The 18,977-nt window shown below is 35.4% G+C and overlaps 1 protein-coding gene across 5 annotated transcripts in view; it reads left to right on the top strand.

The window, feature by feature from the left end:
- Positions 1-927: 927 nt before the first annotated feature.
- LOC148284178 (uncharacterized) overlaps positions 928-18,977 on the top strand; it is a 35,070-nt gene continuing 17,020 nt past the window's right edge. For all 5 annotated transcript variants that reach the window (XR_015825387.1, XM_088242514.1, XM_088242512.1 and 2 more), the window contains exons 1-13: positions 928-1,041; positions 1,946-2,002; positions 3,523-3,633; positions 3,724-3,889; positions 5,596-5,770; positions 6,219-6,446; positions 6,571-6,748; positions 7,529-7,666; positions 11,646-11,773; positions 13,945-14,098; positions 15,523-16,004; positions 17,280-17,500; positions 18,179-18,440. Coding sequence is in view for 4 of the 5 variants with exons in the window: in XM_088242514.1 (XP_088098640.1) it covers positions 2,000-2,002; positions 3,523-3,633; positions 3,724-3,889; positions 5,596-5,770; positions 6,219-6,446; positions 6,571-6,748; positions 7,529-7,666; positions 11,646-11,773; positions 13,945-14,098; positions 15,523-16,004; positions 17,280-17,500; positions 18,179-18,440 (2,246 nt within the window). In the remaining variant the exon portion in view is untranslated. The remainder of the gene's footprint in view (positions 1,042-1,945; positions 2,003-3,522; positions 3,634-3,723; positions 3,890-5,595; positions 5,771-6,218; positions 6,447-6,570; positions 6,749-7,528; positions 7,667-11,645; positions 11,774-13,944; positions 14,099-15,522; positions 16,005-17,279; positions 17,501-18,178; positions 18,441-18,977) is intronic.

The raw sequence follows: 18,977 nt of genomic DNA, 5'->3' as shown, positions 1-18,977 counted from the left end.
TCAAATTCTTTAAATCGATTGCGCCCAAAATCGGTAGATCTACCAAAAAATTTGTAGGTAGGATTGGCTTGTTTTACATAATCTTTGGTATCGTAGTATCATTTTGTGACAAATATTTGTTGAAATAATTCTAATATCGTGTAATCTCTGCTAATACCCATGGAAGTAGTAATGTCCCGTAACCATCTATTCTATTCTATTCTAATACCTATTTAATCGATAAATTTCGTTTCGCCAACAAAATTACAATGCATTGAAAATTAAATGTGCCAAATGCTTGTTTACACCCAAATAAATAAAATATCTTAAATGTTGTATTAAAAGTCTTTTTTATTAAAAAAAAAGTATTGTTTCATTTTGGAGAATTGACCATGTCCGATCAATTATTAAATCTCAGTTAGTAAAGAATTTACTTTGGTCTTATCTTCAATTCAATGAAGTACATGATTACAGAGAGCTTCCTCAGGCAGAATTTCTTATTTGGCAACGAGTACCGCCAAGGAGACAGCCAAGAATGATGAAATATCAAAAATAAAAGGGAAAAACAAAAAACGTTGTTTCTTAATTAACTCTATTAAAATTTGAAACCAAATCAAATCAATGACGTATAAACTCAATGCACTTATTATTGATTTCACAGCAATGACGAATGTTCAAATAATAATCAATTATAGTTTTGTTTATATTTTTTATTTAAAAAAATCTGAGTCAAAGCTGTATTGCTTACTATTAGAATACATATACAAGTTATTATGTTTATATCATAGAATTATAGTATTGTATAATTCTATGGTTTATTTAATTAAAAAAAACTAATTTAGATATTTTTGAATACAAGAAATGGCTGCAGCATAACCTCTATTGATTTTTGGGTAATAAAACCGCGAATTTATTTGGCTTGCACATGGTAACACTGAAATAAGAGTCAAATAAAAAATGGTTGTTTGGCGTTTCTCGGTCGTTTTGTAAAGCTTTCATATCGAAATGTATTGCAGTTTAAATGTATTCAGTTTTCTAAAAACGTTTTAATGTTATTTTTGTGTAAGTAATCTTTTGCGCTTTATTTTATGTTTGATTGTGTTCTGTCATCGATTTCTGGAATAATTTTTGTTGCTCTATTTTTACAACGATCTATCTGTTTTTGTGTATTTTATGCAAATTTCAAACGAGTTTTTTGTGATTTTCGATAATTTTTGGACTATTTTTTGTTATAAGTTAATGCCATGAAATCAATAGCTTATGGCGTATAGGGCTTCGAAGAATATGCATTGTTTTTGTATGTTTCAGAAGGTTAACAAAAAACAAATAACATCTGGATTTTGAGGCATTTTACGCAATAAATATCAATAAATAAATGGTATATCTTAGTTGATATTTTTTACAAAAAGCTTTCCGAATTTCCCGTGTCCTTTGCGCCTGTCTTCAACAAGATTGATTTTGTATCTTGTCCAAAATAGTGATATTTCTCTTATTTCAGCTGTTGTTATCAGACTTTATAAACTTAAACTTTATAAAATATTTTTCAATTCTTTGTTGCGAGTTATACCTCCGAGATTCCTTTATTTTACACCAAATAATAGTTTTATAGGTAGAGGAGAAAAAAATAAATGAACTTGTTCTACATAATCTGAAATGTATAAATAATTACCCTTTTCAAACCTTGGGAGAAAGTACTTTTTTCGAAATTAGAATACTTATGTAAAATGTTTCGTGAAAAAGAAGTTTTTTTCCCCTTATTAGGGCTTTTTACCAAAACATAATATATCAACCGAAAACAAGTTACATGTATTTACAAATTATACAAGAATAACATAAAATGATATTTGTAATAGAGAAATTTATGCATTATAGTTTTAGAACATATTTAGATTTTTATAAAATGATGGAACAATGGGAACAAATAAACATGAAAAATCTTTTTAATGAATGTCTTGTTTTATTTCAGATGCAAATTGAGTTTCTCACTTGAAGTTATTTACAAATAAAATATTTCATAACTATGGTAAGGCACAGTAGTTCTGTTAAATTTAATGATGAAAATCTTATTACTGTTTATTTTATAATATTTTAAATGCAAATTTAGATAAGAATCCTCCTCTAGGATTTCCAGTCCTTACACTGCACAGTTTTTTTGTAATTGTGTTTAAATTAAGCTAATTGTTCAAAACGCTTTTCCACCTCATTTAAAGAATTGTCTGTAAATCTTGGCAAGGCGCTGGTATTTATACTGCGAGCTGCGATAGACGTTGGCAGCCCGTAGGCATGAAGATTTCTTCAAAATACTGTCGGCTGACAGTGGCGACTAGTGGGTTGTAAATCCGCTTCTGAATTCGGCAGAGTCCAGAAAATTGCAGTAAATATCTGAAGGCTAAGTTGCAGAGTAATCGGGCAGAGTAGAGTTAAACAAGATTACTGGCTGTTTTCAATCAATGTTTTATTTTTCTCATTTGCACATATTTATATGTTACAAAATCTAATCCTACAGTTTTACCAGGTTTGGGAATCGTATCAGCCCCCCACTCTTTTCCAGTATTCTTCTGACCGCTTAACGTAAATAGGTGCCCGCTAGCCAACATAAAAGCCGCGACCCCCTCCACTGTTCCCCCATTGCATAACTGGGCGCCGAGTAGAGTGCCTACAGTTTCGGACTCGATTCACTGCCTACAGTTTCGGACTCATTCCTATTCGCGCAGCGGCCGGTGCAGCTCAAAATAAGCCGCATAGATTAATACATATTTATCAACTGTAGACAAGTAGCAGACTTACTACAAATGATATGTCAATTTTAACATTTAAAAACAATAAAATTACAAAATATTTAGAGAGAATGATGTCAGCTGCACTGATGTTTTTTTTTTATTTACTGTATTTAAATAATTTAATTATGCTTTTACATACATAAATTCATTTATCGTCAATATTATGTAATCTTTTTTTAAAAAGCATTTGTTATAGATGATACATTCATTCTTTATTCCCTTTCTGCACCTAATGGTGCACAGGGCACTGTATTGGTACACCAATCGCAGCGTATCTTGATCATTTTTCTCACATGAAGGTTAGATGATCAGTCTTACGCTTCAGGATTACGGTCCAGGGATTATGAAATATTCAAGTGTAAAAACACTTAGTTGAATAAATATTTCATATCAACTTAATTGAATTTATTCCGCTGGCTGCTTACGGGTATAATGCCTTTTTCCAACTCTGTAAATGTAGTTGACCCGACTGAAAGATATCTTTCAGCTATTGCATATGGAATGCATAGTTCCTTTAGATATTCTGGATCAGCGCTGTGCAATGGCTTATACATCAGCCAATAGAGCTTGTATTCCACCCTCTATCTTCTTGTTGCATTTGTTTAAATGTGTGTTGCTTGTGTAACTGATATTTAATCACTGTAAAGTTATGTAAAAGCCCTATGAATGTTAAAAAAAAAGCTGTAACTGGGTCTTTCCTATTGTGCATTTTTTTTATCAATTGAAATAAAACGCTATTAAAAGGTTTGTAATTGTATTTTAGCAAGCAGATGATCCCCCTTTCCTTTCCGTTGGAACAGATGTTAGTGCCAAATACAAGGGGGCTTTCTGTGAGGCCAAAATCAAGAAAGTTGTCAGAAATATTAAATGCAAGGTAATAAAATCTGATATAAATGATGGCATTGGATATTAAATGTCGCGCTTTTGTAGAGTGAATAATTTTTTATGTATTTTGTGATCGTAGATAAGTTTCAAGAGTGGTCCCAGCTCGGGATCCACCACGACGGTGACAGATGAAGTCCTGAAGGGGACGCTCCGTGTCGGCAACACCGTGGAGGTGCGACAGGACAAGAAGGAGATGGTGGAAGCCATCATCACAAAGATCCAGGATTGCAGTCAGTATACTGTCGGTAAGTCTCCGGTTCTCCGGAAAGCTCAATGATGTGTAATTAAATAGTTACAAGTGCGAAGTAAATTTCAATTTAATATGTGGGTCTTGCCTTTATTCTCTAACGGAACTTCTCTTTGATCGGACTTTTATTATCAGTGGATTTTTATATTTGTAATTACCATCATAGTAATAAATAAATTGTAATTATGTAAAAAATAGAACAAAATAATTATGTTAAGCATAATATATATTATGTTACAATAGTAAGCTGGTAATCTTAGACCGAAGCGTCATCAAACAATATAAACAGAGATGCAATTAAAATTATCCCAGTACCATCTTCAGTTATAAATAAAAGTCTAGACTGCAAAACGACACAGATTTGAAATTAACAAGCTGCCTATAGTATTTGCCGGTTGATGCTGCCCGTCAATTAATAAATGCGTTTGTAGTGTCTAGAGTCGATTATTGTAATGGTATCTATGCAGGTCTACCAATGAACAAAATGACTCGCCTACAATCTGTATTGAATGCTGCAGTGAGACTTATTTTCGGAAACTCTTAAGTTCAGTCATATCACTCCACTACTTCGGCAACTACGCTGGCTACGTTTTCCACAGAGGGTCGAATACAAACTCGGTTGGCTTATGTATAAGTCACTGCACAACTCTGCTTTGGAATATCTAAGGGAACTATGCATTTCAGATGAACTAGCTGACAGGCGTCTCACGCTTAGATCAGCTACGTCTACGGCGAGAGGAAAAGTTATTATACCTCTACGCAAACAGCGCACTAAATGTATTGAACGCGCATTTGCGGTCGCAGGCCCTATGGCATGGAATGCTCTCCCAGCAGAGGTGCGAGGCTGTAAAAGTGAAGTGATGTTTCGGAAAAAACTTAAAACCCACTTGTTCTCTAAATCATTTGAATAAATCCGTAGCATGTGTCAACAAAATAAATTGTTTTAATTAAATTACAAATTTAAAAGCTTCAATAAAATTTTGTTTTTAACTATAGAATCACTATGTTAAGCGCCCTTGAGGTATTATATTACGAAAATGGCGCTATATAAGTTATCCATAATAATAATATAGTAACGACTGCAACACAGTACAAATTCTATGTACGTAACGTTACATACATATCGGAGGTGGAAAGGAAAAAGTTACCATGTTGCAACTTTACAAAAGAGCCAATCAAAGTTTATTTTGTTGATTTATAAAAAATCTGATTTTAAATTTTTATTTAAATTATGTTGTAATTCCACCAAAATAATCAGTATAATACTGTGTATATGAGACTTTTTTATTAATTAAAAAAACATATAAAAAACTTTAAGTTTTTCTGTAAGGTTGCTACATGTCGCTTAGTAACTTTTTTCTTTCCGCCATCAATATATCTGTGTTGATAAAGTATATCATAATATATTCGTTGATATATCTCCCTTTACCTTATCAACACAAATATCTACGAGGTGTGTTCAGAAAATAATAGGAATTTTTAAATTTCGCATTTTTTTTTGCGGGGTAAAATTTTGTAAAAAAATTAAATAAAGTTTAATTAAGTGTGTGAAATGTTAACAAAGGCCTATGATGATTCCGCTATGAGTAAAACAAGAGTTTACGAGCGGTATAAGCGTTTCCAAGATGGCCGTGAAGACGTTGAAGATGACAAACGGCCCTTTAAATGTTTATTCTTATTTAAATGTTTTTTTCTTCTTTTTAGTTTTTGACGATGGCGACATTACCACTCTCCGACGAAGTGCTCTCTGCCTAAAGAGCGGGAGACACTTTGCCGAGAGCGAGACTCTAGACCAGCTGCCCCTAACCCACCCGGAACATTTTGGTAATCCTGTCATCGGATCCTCGGGCAGGAGAGGCCGGAGAACAAACCGCACACAGTAAGGAATTCTTTTGAATTTAATTTGAATTTGAGGTTTTTCAGAAATTGCATCAAGCGTCAGTAAATGTTACTTAACTGTTTTTTTTTAAATGTAATTGGTCAGTCCTGACATATTTTAACAAGATAATCTAACACTGGCTAGCTTTTTCTTGTGTTAGGAATTTTAATTTGATATGGTTAATATTTTTTAAATGGAATAATTAATTTTTAAAAAACACATTTATTTTTTTATAAACATTATTATAAAATACCATTAACAAAAAAATAAAACACCGATAAACTATTGAAAAAATCCACCTTGTTAGCTTTTTCCTCAAAACCCAATTTAAGTGTAGTATCACCTGGTAAATCGCTTGGTGCATTATCGATATCCTCTGCGAAGGGCGAGAATCTTGCGGGCCGCACCGAGACCGCTGCTATAAATCACGAATCTCGTTTGTCTCCAGGTCCGACGACAGTGACAGCGAGGCGTGCGAGGCGGGGCCGGCGCGCGGCAGCGTGGAGCGGGAGCCGCACACGGGGCGCGTGGTGCTGGTGCAGTGCTCCACCCCCGGGGAGAAGCGGCGCCCGCAGCACGGCTTCCCCGGCCTCGTGGTGGCGCCCAGCGCTCAGGACACGGTCAAGATCCGCGTCAAGGAGGACTACCTTGTGCGCTCGTTTAAAGACGGCCGATAGTGAGTGGCTTAACTTAATCTGAGCACATAAAAAAATTGTGATGAAATTTGGTTTTTTCCATTACTAAAACGCTCGCGATCATAGTGTTTTCACGAGTTCAAAATTTTGTTGAAATGTTTCTAGTTACACCGTGCCGAAGAAAGAGGCCAAGGAGTTTCGCCGCAACAACAGCAACATGGAGTGGGGGGGAGTAGAGGCGGCTATCTTGTATCTGGACAAGGGGGTCCTGCCTCCACACTGGGACAGGGACATCCTCTTCGGGCAAGAGACGCAGTCATCAGACGACGAAGACTCGGATGATGTGAGTAAAAATATCTGCTTCTCCCCATTGGCCATTTTAATCCGAGCCTATATCTTTTTTTTTTTTTTTTGTTGAAAAGAAACATTTGCATTCTTATAATTTACGCAAATATTTAATTTTGAGGGCCATTTTCAACGAGTTGTAAATAACTCACTTTTAGAAAATGGGAATCAAGTTGGGGTTTATTTATTTATATTTGGATAATTTATATAGCGCCATTTTTGTGAAAATCACCTCAAGGGCGCTGTACAATAAATAAATATCCCACTACGTCTTGCAGCTACAGAGCGCATGGACGGTTGAGATTCTTGTTCCTCGTCTCCAATTATGATTACAGATTACAGCACGTCTTGCAGCTACAGAGCGACAATAGACGATAGACAATAAGAAATCTAGCCACTTTTTACATTTTTTATTTGACAATAAAGTTTAGAGATTTAGTTATATTTAAAAAACATAAATAAAAAACCAATTTATAAAAATAGAAGTTAGATTACAATAAGTCTTGCAGCTACTGAGCGCATGGACGGTTGGAATTCTAGACCTCATTTACTATTTAGGATATTTGATAGTCCTAATTTATATAACATATACTTATTGAAACTAGATTACTAATCAGCTACAAAGTGCATGGACGAGTGAAGTGAAGAGGTAGAGTGGGATTTAAATTACGGACCTTTGATCCATGAGACCTTTGATTTTGCAGATTGTCAAACATTTGCACCGACTTGAGGATGTGATATTAAGGAATATATTTGATGTTATCTGTATTCTTTTCAGAGTTCTGACGATGAGCCCCGGGAGGAAAAGGACCATTTTGTTGCACAGTTATATAAGTTTATGGATGACCGCGGGACCCCACTCAATCGTCAGCCGACTATCTCCAACAAGGACATTGATCTCTACAGATTGTTTAATGTAAGTTTTCCAAATTAATGACATACACTACATTTATTGGGTTCAATTACCAACAAAGCCGACAACTCTCCAAAGGATTAAATCTAATTAAGTACTTAATTTTTACAATTTGCTTAAAATATTGTCGAAATATTTATTTTAAGTCTTTTTTAGATGATGATTTTTATGATTTTTCTTAGTCCCTTAACCTATTCGACGCGACAAAAATATCCCCGGCTACGTTCACACGCGGCAGTCCTTTTGCCTAATCTTATTTATGACTTTAAACAATAATAACGCTCATATTTTAACATCTTGTGTTAATGAAAGCATCACAAAGATTCTAAAGTACGTTTCTAAATGTAAATAAACACCTCAAACGTTACTAAAACTCGATAAATCATCGAAAATAATCTCCCATACAAGGCCAGCGTCGCCATAGCTAGACTACATAAGTAGATGCGTGCATATAGTATATAATAATACGTACCGCATAACAGAGCCATGCGCGGGTACCGCAGCAGACTACACCGCCGGGCGCCGTTATAGTTTTTATAGTAAACACTTGAAAAGGTCTTAGATTAAAAATAAAACACTTAAAAATACATAAACAACGAAATGTTTTCTATTATAACTGTCAGAGAAATCAGTATTTTTTTTTGTCATGATATATTTGAAAACATTTGTCAACGCACAGCGCCACATTACATTCCGCACACACAAATTTAGTTTGTTTTCTCATTTTCGGTTTTAGTTTAGAAGTGGCACAGACACGACATCTTCGACGGGGGTTTGGCACTTTTTCTGTTGGAAGAATTTTAACGAGTATATGTTTATTCGTTATTGACGAGGATGCTCGAAGTGGGTTATCGCTTGATGTTGTAGGATGGAAAATATGGGGTACAACTTTGTGATATTTTTTTACTAATTGTTCAATTACTGCCAATTGGAAATCGGCCAAGCTAATTTTTTTTGATTTTATTGTTTGAAACATAATATGTGCATTTAACAAATAAAGGTCGATAATATGAAAAGCTACTTTTCTATACCACTTAACTGATTTTCTCATGCAATTCAAGTTGCTAAGCATCATGTCTGCTTTGTCAACCAGCCCCATGTTTTTATTGTAATCTAATACACATTGCGGTTTTAAAATAGGTTCTCCTGTTGTCCTATTGGTTTTCCCCGATGACGCCATAGATTCATCGTGAAGTGTTGTAAGCATGTGTACTTCGCGTTTATCGTGCCATTTTATTGCTAGTAATGGAGACTGAGACTTTGATTGCACCTCTCCTTTTTTCAGTTTTTCGAAAATTGGCATATCTTTTCTGTTTTTTCGGACGGTGCCACAGGCGTTAGTTTTTTGGTCGTGAAGATACTTAAATAACTGGGGACTGGTATACCAGTTATCGCACCATAAATTATGACCATTTCCAAAATAGTCCGATAACAGTGTGGTAACTACAGCACCTGTAATACCGAGACCGTGCGTATTATCGATTTCAGTTTCAGCTCCGACGTATATAATAAAATCGAGAATAAAACCCGTTGTGACGTCGCACAAAACAAACATTTTTATGCCAAACCTGTGACGTTTCGAAGGGATGTATTGTTTAAATAATAAACGACCTTTGAAAACAATAATGCTTTCGTCGATACATAGATTTTCATGAGGCATCATGGTTGCTTTAAAAATTGTTCTGGTATGGTCAAGAAGAAATCTAATTTTATAAAGTTTGTCAGTCGGTGTTTGGACATTACTATCACTAAAATGGAGCATTTGCAACAATAATTGGTACCTGTCTCTGGGCATCGTCATTCCAAAAAACGGAGTGTGAAGTATAAAGTTTGTACTCCAATATTCTTCTATCGTCAAACGCTTAGTCCTCGTCATTGCGAAAGTTATAGCCATGAAAACATACATTTCCGAAACTGTTGTGTCCACCCATTTGTGAATTCTCGCCTTTTCCGTAAAATCAACAGTGCTCATTTTGTACAGATAAAACTTATTGGATTCGTTAACTATTTTTGTCATAATATCTCTATTCAAAAAATGTTCAAAAAAGTCCAGTTCTACGGAATCTTCAGTTAACATTGTATAAGGATTAATACCTGATGCGAAATCATCGAATTCGTGTATTATAGGTACAAAAGGGCCTGCAATCCACGAGGCGTCATCACTTTCCTCGACAGTGATTTCAGTATCGGAATCATAGTTATCGGGTTCAACAGCTTCAGTACTATTTTCACTCTCAGTCATTTCAAAATCTGAGTCTATTGATTCTAAATTATTCAAAATTTCATCGCTGCTAAGACCGGGACCCGACATTTTAAATTTTGGGAACTAAAAAAAAACACTTAAAAAATCAATTTCTAAAAAACACGCACCATAACTTATTAAATATATTATTTCAATGTTCAGTTTTTTTTTACTACGCGATACTAAAAAAAACACTTATAAATAAATAAATACGAGAAATATAAATCAAAAAAGTTTTAAACGCGATAATAGAAGTTTACTGATATTTACTAAAATATCTTACTATGTTAAAGCATGTTACACTAAAACAGGATGCACATTATTACTGTTTGCTTATTATATTTACTAACACATCACCGAATGAAATAAACTCACTAATAAAACGGAACCGATTAATTATATGTAGTTCTTCACATACGCAAAAAAGCAAAGAATACTTCGATTGGGAGTCGTTGCAGGCCGCCGCTTATCTGAACTAAATACCCACTTACGTCACCACGTTCTCAACGGCGCGGGAAGATTTAAAACTGCTGTCGATCAAATCAAAATTAGGGTTCGTCTTAAAACTGTTGCCTGATTAGCTGGGAACCATATTTTGGATAAAAGACGCAAGATGTCAGTAGTGTGATGATTCGAGATTTTTTAGAGACAAAGTTTGGACTTCAGCTAGTATGTTTTCATTCAGATATCGCGTGAGAAACTCGCGACTCACCAGTGAGTCGCCCGCGTACAGGGCAAGTACACGGTGGCTCACCGGTGAGTCGCCCGCGTGGATTGGGTTAATTTTGTCTGAAAATGATTTTTAATTTAAAATTATCGTTTAAAAAAATTTCAATCCTATTTTTTACGAGGGGGTACCCAAAAGAAAAAAACTAATATTGCGGTGGGCGGAGTTTTTGCAGGACGGGATTCTGCTGATAGGATCATGTAGAGCTACTATTTATCAGTCAGAATCCCTAGAAGTGTCATTGCTGGAAAAGGTTCTGAAAAATGGCACAAAAACTTTCGAAATGTTAACAACGGCCTACAAACACAAGGCTGTGAGAAAAACTAAAGTGTTTCAGTGGTTTTCCTGTTTTAAAAGGGGGGAAATGTCAATCGATGTACAATCCTGCTCTGGACGTCCTTTGACTGCGTTAACTGACAAAAATGACAGTAAAATTTGCCAAGTAATCCTGGTAAATCGACAACATATCCCAAAAGAATTTATAGAGCTATTTGAAGTGACTTGGAGTTCAGTGAAGCGAATTTCAAGTGAAGATTTGGGGGTGACAAGGATGACTGTCAAATTTTCTCTCACACAGCTCTCTTTTTATGCCAATTTTTGTCCAAAAAATGTTTGACCACTGTGCCCCACCCCTATTCGTCCGATCGAGCCCCCTGCAACTAATTTTTATTCTTTTGAATTAAAAATTCATGACAGGATGGCATTTTAGCGATGTTGCTGAGGTTAAAAAAACAAAGGAGTCGATGCTGTCAAGCATCACGGAAAACAATTTTTAAAAATGTTTCCAACAATGGAATAAAATATTGGACCAGACCATTTGCTCCAATGTAGAATTCTTTAAAGTCTGTACAAAGTTTTAAAAAAATGATAAATTAAATTTTTAAAATACGAGTTCAGCTTCTTGGCTACCCTCTCGATTATTATTTTTAATTCTTCGCTCATTTATTCTGATTTTTTGTTGTAATTATTTTGTCAATATGCAAACATAATATGCCCATTCTTTCTTTCGTCAGGTTGTCCAGAAACTCGGCGGATACAATAGGGTGACCAATCAGAACCAGTGGAAGGGTATTGCCAGCAGGCTCGGATTCCACTCCGCCAGTACCAGTGTACCTAATCTTTGCAAACAAGCCTATAAAAAGTAGGGTTTATTTTTTTTTTTTAATTTACCATTTTATACTATTCGCCTCGCGGTGTAGTGTTTGGCTACTGAGAGATAGATTCCCGACAAGGTTGTTAATTTTTCATTAAAAAAACACCAGATACACTACAGTTCGTGTATCAATGCAGTGTCTCATGCATCATCAAGAAATAGTAAGTGTAGGAATTAATATCTAAATGACTGACAGATATTTTAACAAAGATAAATAACGTCTTTGAGAAGAGAGTAACTATGTATAGGCATATACAGAGTTTATGAGCTGTCATTTGCCTGATTCAAACAATCACTTTAAAAAATAAGTTCTAGTCAATCTAACCTCAGAAAATCTAAAATCGCCTCTATTTCTTGTCTGATACTTGTGAATGTCATTATTGTACTGAATATAATCCACTTTCAACATGTCACTTAAGACGTAATCCACTCTCAATGTGTCACTCACGAAGTAATCTATTTTTAACATGCTACTTTCAGGCATCTTATCAAACATTTTCATTGCTTTAAAAAAATGGGATTCTATAAATCTTTTTTTGTACGGTAGTCTTATTTTATCCTTATTTCTAGTAATATAATCATGTACACTTTCAACAAATTACAACAGGGATGGAGAACATTTTAGAGAAGGGAATACCTTAGTCTAGGCAGGGCTTATGACCTGTCATTGGCTGGTTTAAGTGGCCACTTTACACACTGTGTAACATTCACCATTTCACCTATGTTTGAACATCCATATTTCTTCAATTCTTGCATCTGTTGATTTTACTGAAGTTAAAGACCTGAAACCTTTATTGTTGTGTAGAGATTCATCTGATCGAACTATTTCACATACTAGGCAACGCCTGAAAACAAATTTTTAATTTTTTGGACCGGTTCAAAATTTTGCCATGGTCATACTTTTCCGATCCGAATTTTATTTTAACGAGATTTTGTGGAGAAATATTTTTATTCATAACTTTTCTTTATAAAAAAAATGTTAAAAAATATGTCTTATTCTCAAAAAAATGTAACATGTTTGGCCTCGCAATTGTGATGTCAAGAATTGTGATGATGTTCTATTTACATTTAAATGGTCACAAACAAATTTCAAAATTTAACCGAATCGTAACGGGGCGTGGCCAATGCGATGAACCATTTTTGTTTGAATTTAAAAATATTTTCTATGCTACCAATAAGTAGAAAAAATTCTTTTTCATTCTCGACAGTATTTTATAGACCCTTATTAATTTAAAATTGTAAAAAATAAAAATGCGAAGTTTCCTTCCTATTCACCCAATAAAACACGCGCTCAAATAACGAAAGAAAACCAATTTGCATTCCAAAGCACACAAGTACATAAATTTTTCAGGACAATGCTCGCAAAACCCTAACATGACCCTATCAAACTGTAGAACAATGAAAGCATCCACCCCTTTCCCGAAACTGTTCATAAAGACTCGTGTCTTTCTTCAGTTTTGCATATCAATATCAATTTTTTAAAAAACAAATTAAGCGAAAAATTAATATTTCTTTACAATCAAACCGCAGAAATAATTAAACAAAGTAACTTTCAAAGCTTCCATTGTATCCCTCACTGCAGTATTGTCAATTTGTGATAAATCAAATACACATGGTCAGCACAATCACCTTTTTCTAATTTCCCAGTATGACAGTGAAGGAATACACTGTCATACTAGGAAATGACAGTGTATTCCTTAATGATAGTTCCAAATTGAGACTGCGGCCGCACGCTCCAGATCCCGCCCCGGAAAGGAAGAAGAACGTAGTAATACAAACAAATCAAATAACGACACAAAACCCAAATACATATAGGAAACATTAGAATAATTTGCCCTATACAACATGCACTCAAGCAACCGAAAAAAACAATGCGTATCTATACCAAATAACAGAGGAACATCAAATTATCAAGACACTACTGGCAAAATCCTAACACAGATCCTAATATGATCCCTATCAAACTCAGGCGAAATTACTTCTTGTCATAATACTGAATTCCTCGCAAAAACCATTATCCTAATACTAAGAGTAGAAACAATCCTATGCAAAGACCCTAATCGTCCTAACAATCTCTCAGACCTTAGAACAGACGAAACGGGTCCTAGCAGACGAAACTGTAGAGCAGTAAATCAAATGGGCTTCTCTTTATATTTCAGATATCTTCATAGCTTCGAAGAGTTCTACCGTAAACTGGGTGTGACTCTCGTGGCGCACCCCCGAGGTGGACGCTCCACCGGCCGCAGCCTCATACGAGACAGGGACAAGATCCAACATCAGGCCTCTAGCCCGGCGCATCCCGCCACTGGGGAGGTAAGGCAGTTTGTTTAACCTAGCCGGACCGAAGGGGGGGATTCGAATCCTCCATAGACCGATTTGGTCAATTTCATTTTATGTACAAAAGCATTCGGCAAACTAACAAAAATGAATAAAATACACAAATTAGTAAAATATATGTACCCGAAAACATGAATAAATTATTGCACGGTCATAAACACTTCCAACGTTTTATTCTCCTGATGCCATATACAAGTAGGCGCTGGGGTCGTTTGGTCCCCCCGTTCGGATCATCTGTAATTTTTGGATGCTTAGTGAGGGAAAGGTTAACTCGTCTCTATTATTATTAGGTATATTATCAGTATTGTGAATCTAACGTACTTGTGTTTTAAACATATAAAAATAACAATACACACATAATGCCGTAGGTAGGTAGGTAACAGTTGTAGTAGTAAAAGCACTCCCTCCACATACCTGAAAACCATTTTAAAGACCAAGGGTCTTCCTATTGGTTTTGTTTATACTAAAAACACCTTTATTGTCAAGAATCGAGTAGCTTTATTTATTATCTAACTCAGTTGCTGTAAGTTTGACAAATTATATAGAGCGCTTGTATTTGCACTTTTTTGTATTTTTTTTGCACCACAACAGGTCAGGAGGCGGTGGATTTTTTATATTTTTTATTTGTTAATAGACTATCAAACTGAGCCAATTTTTTTTTAATGTATCATATTATCATTGCTATGAATTTTTAAAGTTTTGTAATATTTTAATTACTCCGCGCGTGACATCACTAGTTCTCTTTGGCGAGTTATCTTGATTGGTGAGTTGGCTTCTTGGAAACCGGAAATCTATCACAACACTCTTATCATTATTTGATTCAGAAGAACTTGTGGTGTCATTTAAAGTGGCTCATTTTTATTATCTTTCTCTAAACATTTTAGGGAAACATCGCTGTAAAATTAAATTCTCTAATTTTCACCGCTTGTAAGAAAACATTTTTCATATCTAATTTCCCATAGTACTGAACTTCCTCATCATAGTGGTGAATTACAGCACTAATCGCCCAGGATTAAGAAAAATCACATTTCATTTTTGTGTTCTCACCGTGAATCGAACCCGGAATCTTTCGTGCGTGGGTCGAGTATCTCTCACATTGTTTGTCAGGAAGTTCTTTCTGTGGAATGATGTTAAGGCGAATGGCCAGCGTTGCAAACTTTCATCAAGAGAAAATCGGTGGATTCACATTGAAAAATAAATCAGTTTCACCAAAAATAATTTTGACAGTAAAATTTCATTGCAGAATTTCAATAAAATGAAGTAACTTTCTTCCAAAATTTTAGAATTACCGAAAAATCAGCAGGGTTAGCAACGCTGGTGACATGATCGATGTTTAATATATATTCAAGTTGTACTTATTCCAAGAAAAGTATACATGTTTTAACATTGATTTATTTTAGGATAAACAAGTGGACCCTATTCCCAAAGCGAATGTCAGTAAAGCGAAAGATTTGGAAAAGGAATCCAGAGAGAAAGAAATTAAAGAAAAAGAGCAGAAAGAAAAAGAAGCTAAAGAAAAAGAACTTAAAGAAAAAGAAATAAAAGAGAAGGAAGCGGAGATCAAAGAGAAAGAAGCTAAAGAACGCCTCAAAGAACAGTTAATAAAAGAGAAAGAAGCTAAAGCCAAGGAAAAAGAAAAAGAGAAAGAGAAAGAGAAGGAGGCCAAAGCAAAAGAATTATTAGCCAAGGAAGCCAGAGACAAAAAGGCTAAAGAGGATGAGGCCAAGGAAAAGGAAAAGGAAAAGGAAAAGGAAGCTAAAGAGAAGGCGAAGGAAGCAAAGCCAAAACAGAAGGAAGCAAAGGTCAAAGTGGAATTGGATAATATCAATAGCAGTGATGAAGAGGATAGTGGGGACAACCAGCCGCTGGCTCCATTATTAAAGTATGTATTTTTTCGCTCACTTAATTTTTTAAATTTATTAACATAAAAAAAACAAACGCATTTTTAATTATAACTATTTGTAGAAATACAAATACTGTTTTGAACATTACTTTTAAAATGAAATAGGGGTTTAGAGGAAACAAACAGGAATAGATATAATGCTAGACCGCCCAAAGATTAGGAAAAAATGCGTAAAAGTTCTTTCAATAAAAGACAAAATCTATATATTGTATGCACACCGTTCTTATCATATTTTTAAATTTATAACTCTGTCATCATCAACCAATTAATACAGATAGTCACGCATTGAACTCCAAAAAATAATGACACTTAACTCATGCCCAAAGGCTCTGTCATGTCCAACGCGTATTTAGTCGTTCTTTAACCGCCAGTTGGGTGTGACATGAGCTTGAAGTTCAGAATATAAACCAGAATGCCTGCTTGTGTTGTGGAAGCGTAAAAAAACAAAAGGATGGTTTAACGTTTCATTGGCAAGTATTTGTTTATATGTGATGATTAAAATAATTTCAAAGATAAGTCTTCTTCCTTAATTTCAAACTACGCGATGCGGCGCAAGAGCGAAGCTCTTTTTACTAACAGAACCGCACTGGTAGGAATGCGTATTTTGAAATATTATTAAATGTGAGTTTACATTGTTTTAGCATCCCCTACATCCAGTAAAAAGGAATGGGTAGAAATTATAACGAGTTTGAGGAAAGAAGCAGAAACATAGGTTAATGCAACAATGTATAAACAAATTGTCTTCCTCTCCAACTTTCTGTAGACTCAAGAGTGTGTTGTTACAGGATTATCCTCTTGCGATGCTGAACTCCAGCTATCTCCAACGTTTTGAGTGTCTCCCTGGTGGACGCTGTCCATCTGGAATTCCATGCAGAGCTATGTATGGGATTCTTGTGGAATTCATTCTCTGTACATGCTGGTACCAATGTCGTTGACACTGTCTGTATAGATGTATTAAAAATAATCCAAATTTACTTTTCAAAAACATTATTTTATATTCCTAATAATATTTTACTTTGTCTCAATATTTGTTTTTAAACGGTATACCACTTGCCAGCGCAAGCATTCAGTCAAAAGCGCTTTGATTGGTTGACTCATGGTAAAAATAAACAAAATCTTATTATGGGTATGTTTTCATGTCGATACTTTTTTCAATATCTTACTCTATATGGCACGTCTCTGTATTAATTTGTCGATGCCTGTCGTTGATAGATTTCCCAAATATTTGCCTAATGATAAGAGAATGATTTTCAGTAAAGTGGAAAAGGTGGAAAGTCCCCCCGCGGTGGAAGTTAAGCCGGTTGTGGAGAAAGCCAAAGCCAGCGAGACTCCGGCCAAGCCCGCCAAGCTGTTCAAGAGCTTGTCAGGAGTCATCGACACCAAGAGAGGAGACAAGGGATCCGCTAAGAAGGTGGGGCACAGGCGCAGTTCCATGCCCAAGTGTAACGCCAAGGACTCTGCCACTCCAGTCAAAGGTAAGCTTGTGATGTACTAATCGGTCTGTATATTTGCCTACCATGTTGGAGATTCTGGGCCGTGATTACTAACACTATCTTCATCGTTGCATATCGAGACAAAATACTTAACTTTTCTACCATCTCTATCTACCTCGGTATGACGAATTCTGACATGTCGATACGTGTTTTCATGAAGATAAGACTATCGATAATAAAAAATTAAATAGCAATATTTATTTTTCACAGTGGCAACATTTCTTTCATAGTGTTGCCGTTGCATCTTAGGGGGCATGCGTATTACGTAATCTCAGACGTCATACGATCTGACACACGCCCAGTTACTACCTCGAGTTTTCAAATTCAATCAATGGATGGCGCTGCCCCTGCTGCCTCAACTGTGAAAATTTACTCCGCATTCACAGCCAAATAAAAATAAAAATATTTCTCTTTCGTATTTTAATTAGGCTTCTATGATGAAAAGTAGCCACCTCAAAAGATTTAAAATTGAAATAAATCGCAATTAAAGCAGAAAGTGCTCACAACATGATTTTTATATGACATTTAACAATTCCCAAGATGGTATGATTAACTTTTCGTCCTCATTAGAGTACCAATGCAGCTTCCTACGCATCACTGGTCGCGGAGGGGGAATTTATGGTAAAGATGATGATTGTGTATTTAAATGTTGTATAATAGGCGAGGCCCGCTGCAAGTCCTCATCCAGCGACTCGTCGACGTCCAAGCGGCCGGCGGAGGAACGGGAGAGGGGGCGGGAGGGTCGCAAGGGGGGCGCCGCATCCCTCAGCGACAGGAATGATAGCGACAGCTCCAGCCGCGGAAGCAAGGGCGGCAGCGGAAAGGGCCCGGCGCGCAGGACAACCACGCCTTCGGACACGCCGCCCTCCACACCGGGCCCCGCCGTCGACACTAAGAAACCACGGAAGAGGAAAATCACAGAGTGAGATACTATTTGATAATAGTGAAATATCACATACTACGAATACCGATAAAAATATATGAAATGAATTTAAAATAATTAATTGTATTTTCAAAATCAATATGGATATTGTGGAGAAATGTTTTCACATATAATTTATACGTCACTAGAAAAACACGACATGTTTGGCCTCGATAGTTGTGACATCCAAATTGGTGACAATGTTCTAAACAAATTTCAATAATCAGGAACAAATAAATGTGTAAAAAACAAATAAATAGTCGTGGCTAATGGAATGACCATTTTTGCGGGAATTAAAAATTACAAATTAAAAATATTTTTTATGCTAGGTACTAATAAGTAGCAAAAAAAAAATTTTTATTACTGGAAAGTAAATAAAAAGATAGACCTTTAAATACTCATTTATTAAAGATCACAACATAAAATTTTCCTTTTTAAATTTTTAAAAAAAAAATAATTTCATAAAAAAATATGGTATTTATTTTTCCTTTTCTTGAAATAAAGTTTCATTGAAGATCACAACAATCTTTCATTTTT

This window comes from Micrasema longulum, unplaced genomic scaffold (genome assembly GCF_059751315.1).
Source record: "Micrasema longulum isolate JH-2025_06_02 unplaced genomic scaffold, ASM5975131v1 h1tg000141l, whole genome shotgun sequence".
Lineage (NCBI taxonomy): Eukaryota > Metazoa > Arthropoda > Insecta > Trichoptera > Brachycentridae > Micrasema > Micrasema longulum.
This window is presented reverse-complemented; position numbering and strand designations above follow the sequence as displayed.